The sequence below is a fragment of the Hyperoodon ampullatus genome (genome assembly GCF_949752795.1).
Source record: "Hyperoodon ampullatus genome assembly, chromosome: 2".
NCBI lineage: Eukaryota > Metazoa > Chordata > Mammalia > Artiodactyla > Ziphiidae > Hyperoodon > Hyperoodon ampullatus.
The window spans coordinates 15668008-15677312 of record NC_136915.1 but is presented as its reverse complement, the minus strand read 5'-3'; the positions used below and the strand labels follow the sequence as shown (position 1 = coordinate 15677312).

General features: G+C 44.4%; 1 protein-coding gene and 1 long non-coding RNA gene across 2 annotated transcripts in view; one reads left to right on the top strand and one right to left on the bottom strand.

Annotated features, from left to right (window-relative positions):
• Window positions 1–788: 788 nt before the first annotated feature.
• On the bottom strand, window positions 789–2966 carry LOC307047955. The gene is made up of 2 exons (XR_013810695.1): window positions 2818–2966; window positions 789–1131 (listed from the first exon to the last, which is right to left on the bottom strand). It is a non-coding gene; the product is annotated as an uncharacterized lncRNA (long non-coding RNA).
• Window positions 2967–3133: 167 nt separating this feature from the next.
• The window catches only part of UBR4 (ubiquitin protein ligase E3 component n-recognin 4), a gene marked incomplete at its 5' end in the record, with an annotated part of 128561 nt that continues 122389 nt past the window's right edge, over window positions 3134–9305 (top strand). Inside the window, one exon of the mRNA XM_079726660.1 lies at window positions 3134–3309. Coding sequence (XP_079582786.1) covers window positions 3134–3309 — 176 coding nt within the window. The remainder of the gene's footprint in view (window positions 3310–9305) is intronic.

Below are 9305 nucleotides of genomic sequence, written 5' to 3'. Positions count from 1 at the left end.
TTAATATTTCCTAAATTGAAGTTAGAGAAGTCCAGGAAATTGATAATTCTTAGGATAGTCTTATAGGAATGTGTGCCTTTAAGAAGATTTTTAAAAAAATTCTTTTCCATTATGTTTTTTTTTTTTTAATAAATTTATTTATTTATTTTTGGCTGTGTTGGGTCTTTGTTGCTGTGCGAGGGCCTTCTCTAGTCGTGGCAAGCGGGGGCCACTCTTCATCGCGGTGCGCGGGCCTCTCACTGTCGCGGCCTCTCGTTGCGGAGCACGGCTCCAGACGCGCAGTCTCAGTAGTTGTGGCTCACGGGCCCAGTTGCTCCGTGGCATGTGGGATCCTCCCAGACCAGGGCTCGAACCCGTGTCCCCTGCATTAGCAGGCGGATTCTCAACCACTGCGCCACCAGGGAAGCCCCCCTCCATTATGTTTTATTACAGGGTATTGAATATAGTTCCCTGTGCTATACAGACCTTGTTGTTCATCCATTCTATATATAATAGTTTGCATCTGCTAATTCCATCCCTCCCCCATACACCCTCCCCCTTGGCAACCACAAATCTGTTCTCTATGTCTGTGAGTCTGTTTCTACTTTGTGGATAAGTTCATTTATGTAATATTTTAGATTCCACATATAAGTGATATCTTATGGTATTTGGCTTTCTTTCTGACTTCCTTCACTTAGTATGATAATCTCTCGGTCCATCCATGTTGCTGCAAATGGCATTATTTCATTCTTTTTTATGGCTGAGTAGTATTCCATAGTATAAAGAAGTTTTATTACTATTCTTTTCAATTTTATTTATTTATTTATTTTTGGTTGTGTTGGGTCTTCGTTGCTGCATGCTGGCTTTCTCTAGTTGCATTGAGCGGGGGCTACTCTTCGTTGCGGTGCGTGGGCTTCTCATTGTGGTGGCTTCTCTTGTTGCGGAGCATGGGCTCTAGGTGCGTGGGCTTCAGTAAGTGTGGCTCGCGGGCATGGTAGTTGTGGCTTACAGGCTCTAGAGCGCAGGCTCAGTAGTTGTGGTGCACAGGCTTAGTTGCTCCGCAGCATGTGGGATCTTCCTGGACCAGGGCTCGAACGCATGTCCCATGCATTGGCAGGCGGATTCTTAACCACTGCGCCTCCAGGGAAGTTCCTATAAAGAAGTTTTTAACAAAGAATGAGAAAATATAAAGAACAACCAAACAGAATTGAAGAATACAATAACTGAAATGAAAAATACACTAGGAGTCAATAGTAGACTAAATGGGGCAGAAGAACGGATCAGTGAGCTGGAAGACAGAGTAGTGGAAATCACTGCTGCTGAAGAGAAAAATGAAAAAAGACTGAAAATAAATGACGACAGTTTAAGAGACCTCTGGGACAACACCAAGTGTGCTAATGTTTGCATTATAGGGGTCCCAGGAGGAGAAGAGAGAGAGAAAGGGCCTGAGAAAACATTTGAAGAGATAATAGCTGAAAAGGTCCCTAACCTGGGAAAGGAAACAGTCACCCAAGTCCAGAAGTGCAGAGAGTCCCATACAGGATTAACCCACAGAGGAACATACCAAGACACACTGTAACCAAAATGGCAAAAATTAAAGATAAAGAGAGAATATTAAAAGCAACAAATAACATACAAGGGAACTCCCATAAGGCTATCAGCTGATTTTTCAGCAGAAACTCTGCAGGCCAGAAGGGAGTGGCACAATACTTAAAAGTAATGAAGGAGAAAAACCTATCACTACTAAGCATACTCTACCCAGCAAGGTTCTCATTCAGATGTTTTTTTTTTTTCTTTTTTTCAGGATTTTATTTTATTTTCTCCAGGTCTTATTGAGATATAGACCCACAGCACTGGGTAAATGTAAGGCATACAGCATAATGATTTGACTTAAAATCATCATAAAGGGATTATCACAATAAGTTTAGTGGACATCCATCATCTCACATAGATACAAAATGAAAGGAAAAATATGTTTTTCCTTGTGATGAGAACTCTTAGGATTTATTCTCTTAAGAACTTTCATATATAACATACGGCGTTAACTATATTTATCATTCTGAACTGATTCGGATTTGATGGAGAAATCAAAAGCTTTACAGACAAGCAAAAGCTAAAAGAATTCAGCACCATCACATCAAACCAGCTTTACAAAAAACGCTAAAGGAAATTCTCTAGGCGGAAAAGAAAAGCCCACAACCAGAAACAAGAAAATTACCGGAGGAAAAGTTTACATTCTTTCTTTGCTAGTAGAAAAAGGGGGGAATGGAGCGTTACCTGGCAAATAGCAAAGAGCGATGCAAACACGAGCTGGTAACATTACTAATCATGGTAATCAAAACATAAAAGGGGGGCTTCCCTGGTGGCGCAGTGGTTGACAGTCCGCCTGCCGATGCAGGGGACACGGGTTCGTGCCCCGGTCCGGGAAGATCCCACATGCCGCGGAGCGGCTGGGCCCGTGAGCCATGGCCGCTGAGCCTGCGCATCCGGAGCCTCTGCTCCGCAACGGGAGAGGCCACGACAGTGAGAGGCCCGCGTACCGCAAAAAAAAAAAACCCAACAACATAAAAGGGATTACAGCGCAAAGAAAGGACTGGTCATTACACTAACAGCGAGAGGTGGTGTGTGAAGGAGAAAGAGTTTTGCAAACTGAAGCGCTATACTGTAACTGTTGGGAGTGGGTGGGGAGTCATCAGGGAAGTGAAGCAGGTGAGCGTGATTAGGCTTCGATGGCCTCTTCTCGTCCTTAGCTTTCCTGAGCCGGGGCCATTATATTCGCCGATGCAGTTCTACTTCGCTGCCTTGGTCTAGTCAACTGAAACCAAGTCCCAAACTCACCTCTCCGTAGTGCCCGAAAGCCACAGACCTCCCATTTTCGGGGACGACTTCCAGCCCGCTGGCGCGGAGCTTAACGCTCCCGCCCTCACCCGAAAGACTACGTCCTGCGCAGGCGCATCTCCTCGTCCCCGTCCCCACGCCGCGTCATGCTCCCCCTGCGAGAGCAGAGGGAGGCTGTCCTCGCGCGTCGCGTATTTTGGCTGGCGACTGCGTCGCGCAGTCTGACGCGCAGATTGCGTCACTTCCGCCCCCTCCCGGGAGGTGGCGCTGGGCCGGTGGCAAGCCCCTGAAGGGAGCCGCAGTAGTACGACGGAAGATGGCGACGAGCGGCGGCGAAGAGGCGGCGGCTGCGGCGCCGGCGCCCGGGGCCCCGGCAACGGAGGCAGACACGACCCCGGGCTGGGAGGTGGCGGTGCGGCCCTTGCTATCCGCGTCCTATTCCGCCTTCGAGATGAAGGAGTTGCCGCAGCTGGTGGCCTCAGTCATCGAGAGGTACCGGGCGGCGTCCCCGGTGGGGCGGGAGCCGGGAGGGGGAGGGGAAGTCGTGCCAGAGGATCTGGACCCGCTGCCCGGCTACCTCCTGAGGCTCTGGGACCGCGGCCCTGGCCCCGGCTTCGGGGCTCCCCGGCCCTGGGAGAGGAAGGCTTGTCTCGTGTTGTTCCGCCAACCCGGGTAAATCCTGTGCCTCAATTTCCCTCACGAGCAAAACTTTTGAGGACGCCCTCTCGGGAGGGCGTGGCCGGGCTGGTTTCGGAGTAATTTTGAGATGCATCGACCTCGTAGGGGAATGTTCCCAGGGCTGCCCCCTGTGTTAAGGTCAAAGCGCTGATGAGTTTGCATTTCTCGTCCGCGCTCATCCCCCTAGCCTGGGCCGTAGCGGAGCCCGGGGTTTAAATTGGAGAGCTACCCCATAATTTAATAACGGTCTCCCTGGTGCTGTAATTACTTGGGGGCACGTGCTGTTTCTGTCACTGAAGCCACTAGTTATCATTGATGACTTTCTTTTCAGGTTGCACTTATGGTATATTGCTACCGTAACGGTCTTTGATTAAAAACATTTCAGTGTTATTCTGAGAGGTCATTTTCCCACTGAAACCGTATACTCGCCCTCTCTCTCAATGAAATATCTTTAGACTCTTACCAACGGGACTGTTTATTGGTTTGCTGTTACATGAATTTTTCTTTCTGAGATTCTTAGATTGTGAAAGTTGTGTACATACAAGGCCAGTGATATCACAGTGCCTGCCTTTTCCTGTCTTACCTTCCTCAGAGCAGTCTTTCGTTAGTTTAATGGTAGACCTGCCTTTAAAGCTAGTCTCACTTTCATTTTTCTAGCCAAACCTGACTTCAGCAACTTTCTGCAATTGCTAACTGGGTCATTTTAGCTTCGTGACAACAAGAGTATTCCTACATGTTATCCAGAAGGTTAGAAATTGCAGTTTATTACTCAAGGGAGACCCATGGTTTGACACATTGTCTATTATAGTGTTTATTGTTAGGTTTGTGATACTTTGGATGAGGTTTAAAAAAATAGAATAAAATAATGGTTTGGTTTGGTAAGTTCACAGTTAACTTTACAGATGGATTTTCCTATCTCATTATTAAGCCAAGAAGGTTCGGAAGATGTAAACAAATATCAAAGATACTGCTCTCAAATTATGTAGTCTCTTTATAACTGTTTTAAACATTTGCATTAGTGATATTTTTCCCGAATTACACTTGTCGTGTTACTTAGAATGGTCAGTGTTCCACTTTTTAGAACATTTGCTTTTATGTTTTTATGGACATGAGCTGAGTAGGTAATAAAGTCATTTGTTGACACCCTGGTCCATACATCCAGTATTATGGGCCCACGCCTTTTAAACTGTAATAGTTAAGCAACTCCCTCCAACCTGTAGAAGGAACCAAAACCAAATATGTCAAGGTACGATTGAATTTTGCCAAATAAGTGATAGTGGCCCCTCTTGCACTCTGTATAGCTAAGATAATCAAGGGTTGCCTGCGTTTATAGACACTAATAAGACCTCTTTTCATGGTTTGGAAAAGAAATCCAAACTGATGGCTGTTTAGTAACACATATTTTTATTGGAAGGCAAGATCCTTGAAGTCTCTGTTCTGGTTTTTGTGGCTCGGTCAACTTTGGAAAGCCTGTTATGTGTCCTCTTCAGGCTCTCTGAGAGCAATATGATCTGAAGGTTGTGCTTATTTCTGAGAGGTCATTTTCCCACCGAAACAGTTTTCTCTCTCTCTCCCTCCCTCCTTCCCTCCCTCCCTCTCTCAATAAAATATTTTCATACTCTTGCAAATGGGACTGTTTATTGGTTTGCTGTTACATGGTTCTGTAATTTCCAGAAGCAATATCTGGCTTACAAGTTCTTTACAGTTAGAACAACTAAACATATCAAGTGTTCAGTTTGGTGTAGAGCAGAGGTCAGCACATTTTTTTCTGTAAAGGATCAGAGTAAATTTAACTTGCAGGCCATACGGCGTGTAACACTAGTCATCTCCGCCATTGTATGGCGAAAGCAGCCATACACATTACATAAATAAATGGGTGTGGCTGTGTTCCAGAATCTTATTTATGGGCACAAATGTGAATTTCATATGATACTTACGTGTCACAAAATGTTCTTCTGATTTTTTTTTCCAGCCATAAAAACACATGTAAAAACCATTCCTAAATATGGGCTGTACAGAGGTAGGTGACTGGCTGGATTTGACCTGCAGGCCAACCACTGGTTTAGAGCACAAAAATTAATACCCTGCTATCAGTATTCTGTTTCTCAAAAGTTTTATTTGCTTTTCCAAAAAAAAAAAAAAAAAGGTGTCAGAATTGTGGAATTATTTCTTGAACATCAAGTTATGGCTACTGAGTATAGAACCAGGTCAGAGCCAGCACTGTACAGATGCTGTGGCGTGCTTCGCTTTGCAGGTAATCAAAGGTTTAGGTGCCTAGGGTGCTGCTACTTTACCTCTGTGGTTGCCGCTCCCAGACAGTCCCGTGTTTCTTTCTGTGGTTGCATGCCTTCCATGTTTTTCTTCCTTCCCTCCAGGGACCTTCTATTTTTCAGTTGCAGTCTGCTATTCTCTGCTTCCCTTTTTTCAACTTTTTTTTTTTTTCTTTTTGATGTCCTGGCTGCATCATGTCAGCTCTTACTTCCTATCCGGTGGCCTACTCATCCATTGAATTCCTCCCTTTTTGACCTTTGGGGACGATGACACATGCCCTGAGAGACTCCTCCGCCATTCTACTTTCTGTCTGTATTCTTTCATACTACTTTCTGCCTCTATTTTTTCATACTTTTATAGTTGGAATTGACCTTTGGGTTTGAAGAAAAGGTAGAAGAAATAATTCCTAGATCCAGACCCTGTTTTTTTTTTTTGGCCGCACCGCGAGGCTTGCAGGATCTTAGTTCCCCAACCAGGGATTGAACCCGGGCTCTTGGCAGAGTACTAACCACTGGACTGCCAGGGAGTTCCCTGGACCCCGTTTGTTAAATTTGACTTTGTAACCAAACTGAAACAAAGGAGAGATTAGCATGGATAAATTGGGAAGCATACTCTCAAAAGTGTCATTAGATTTTTTTTTTTTTTTTTTTTTTTTTTTGCTGTACGCGGGCCTCTCACTGTTGTGGCCTCTCCCGTTGCGGAGCACAGGCTCCGGACGCGCAAGCTCAGCGGCCATGGCTCACGGGCCCAGCCGCTCCGCGGCACGTGGGATCTTCCCGGACCGGGGCTCGAACCCATGTCCCCTGCATGGGCAGGCAGACTCAACCACTGCGCCACCAGGGAAGCCCCTGTCATTAGATTTTTAAAGGAGAAAGATATCTGAGTTTACTTAAAGGGGACTTCATCTTCATTTCTGCTGCTTGTTGATAGCATGTCTTTTAGTAATAAAGATTGAAAATCTTTTAAACACCATTACTTTTCTAGACCAGAAATGAAGCTAGAACTAGCTTAATGGAGCACATGCCATATGTGGGCTTAATTGCATAAAGTGTAATTGCTGAGTGTAGCCTTATATACTACCCAATACAGAATTCCTTTTTTTAAAAAAAATTTATTTATTTATTTGGTTGCGCCGGGTCTTAGTTGTGGCACGGCACACCGGATCTTTTTAGTTGCCACATGCAGGATCTAGTTCCCCGACCAGGGATCTGACCCGGGCCCCCTGCATTGGGAGCACGGAGTCTTACCCACTGGACCACCAGGGAAGTCCCCAGAATTCCTTTCTTAACTCTGTGCAGGATAAGTTGGTGAGAATGGTTCTCATTGAATAATTTGACTGAGTCTTTGTAGATTAAAAAAAAAAGAAAAAAAGCCCTTTCCCCCTGAACCAGTCCTTCCTAGGCTGTCCTGCCTTTCTTAGTGATAAGCCTCCTTGAATCCCTGCCTCCCAGCTATTTGATAAAATTTAGGCTGAGGAGACCTACTTGGGAAGGCAGAAGCTGTTACAACATCCCCATTAGATAATGCACAGTCATTTTCTAAAAATCTCTTAAGGGAGAAAGGGGTGCACTAGTGCCATCATCAGCCGAGTTCGTGATTGACCTACAGAAAGAAAGCCAGCCACCAAATGATAAGTGTATATAGTTAGTTGTGAGATTAGGTAATGTTTCCATGTCTCAGTATTACATTCCCTGCAGGTTTGTGGAGAGTGTGAGGGATGTATGTGAAAACTTTCAGTTCTTTGGTTAACATGTATTAAGTACTCTGTGACACACAGCAGATGGTCAATAAACATTTTTTAAATGAATATCTCATTAATGTATTCGTTATGCTTGTTTCATGATTCTGAGTATCTTGAAACAAGCATAATAGATTCTGTACTTGGGAGTTTATGATTCTGATAAGGGGAAAGGGCTTTGTGGAGTTTCCACAGTTTACAACAAAGATATAAGTAGTAATCTAAGAGGGAGAAGGAAGGTGAATACTTAGTCTTTTATTTTGCCCCATCAGATTTTTCACCTCTTCCTAGAAAAACCCAGATATTTCCAGACCCTGGCCAGTTCTTTCTTACTTACGTGTCAAATTGGACTTCTCTGACCAAATTGGACTTCTGCTTAGCTGCTGTTTCCCTTTATGCTCTGCATTGCATTTATTTTGTATGGAATAAAACCACTTCAGATTCCTTGTCTTTTCAGCAGCGTTTGAGGCTCTGTGATACTTCTGTTGCAGAGTTTGTTAGGCGAAGCAGACGTTTGAGGAAAATAGCTTGACTGCCTAGAGGAGAGATACTTTTACCTTGAAATCTCCTTATTTTTCTTCCTGTCATATTTGCCTTCAATTTCTGCATTCTTCCCCTTCCTACCTAATGTCTTGCGCTTTCTTCCATTTCTTTGCCTCCTTTGGTGACTTGGTGTCTGTCAGGTTCTTGGGAAATGAGGGTGGGGTAAGGAATCGTGGCCGCACGTCTTCATCAGGGTACTCAAACACACTTGTTTCTTTAGAATCAAGAGATAACAACATTATCCTTTGGGCCACATGTCCACCTGCCTACTCTCCCCTTCAAGTCTCTTTTTTTTTAAAAGAAGGCACTCTGATATATTTTCTTTTTCTTTTCTTTTTCTTTTTTTCGGCCGCAACGTGCGGCATGCGGGATCCCAGTTCCCCGACCAGGGATCTCACCCTCGCCCCCTGCATTGGAAGGGTGGAGTCTTAACCACTGGACCGCCAGGGAAGTGCCCCACCTTTAAGTCTTTTTAACACTAATTTCCCTAGGTTTAATCCTTACTTGTCCTAAGCAAATCGTAAGTTGAGCCTCAAGACTGCTCCATTTTATTCTATTGCCAATGTCCATCTTTCCCCAAAGTGCGTTCTTTGTTTTTGATTGGAATAAGGCAGTTGTGTATTTCTAGGGCAGGAAGTAGGGTTTGTTAAATCATAATAGGGCAGCATTGAACCAGGCAATTAAGTGTGTTTACTCCTATATTGTGGATATATTTTATTATCTGAATGGGAATGAAAGCAGCAGAATAAGTTTGTTCTTTGGATAGGCAGTTTTTCTCTTAGTTTTGGTAAACCTGTTCAGTTGAAAAACATGGGGGTAAGCAGCTCTGAAACTTTGAAATAAAGCAGAGAAGCTAAATACTTAGTAAAATGGATCAAATTACAGGGTGGGGAAACCTTAGAACAATGAATGCGTAAGTGTGAGGATGGGAGTGAAGGAACAGCTATTCGTTGGAGGTGGAAGCAGGGGGTTGGGGAGTTCTCTGCTGAATGTGATATGACTCTCAGCTGTGTGATGGCCCCTGAAGCTTTGAGTGTTGCTTGATGTTCTAAGGTTTTTGTTTCCTTCTTTTTGTCCACCTGACAACTAGGGAGAAATGATCGTTGATGGGCAGGGAGGTTCTTGCACATCATAGGTGCTCCATAAATATTTTTTCTTGGTGAAGGAGATATTCCAAGATAAGGAACTGATCTTTGATAAACACCTGTTTATCCTTGATGAATCTCCAAATAGCAAAGTGTTTGCAGTGCCAGACTCT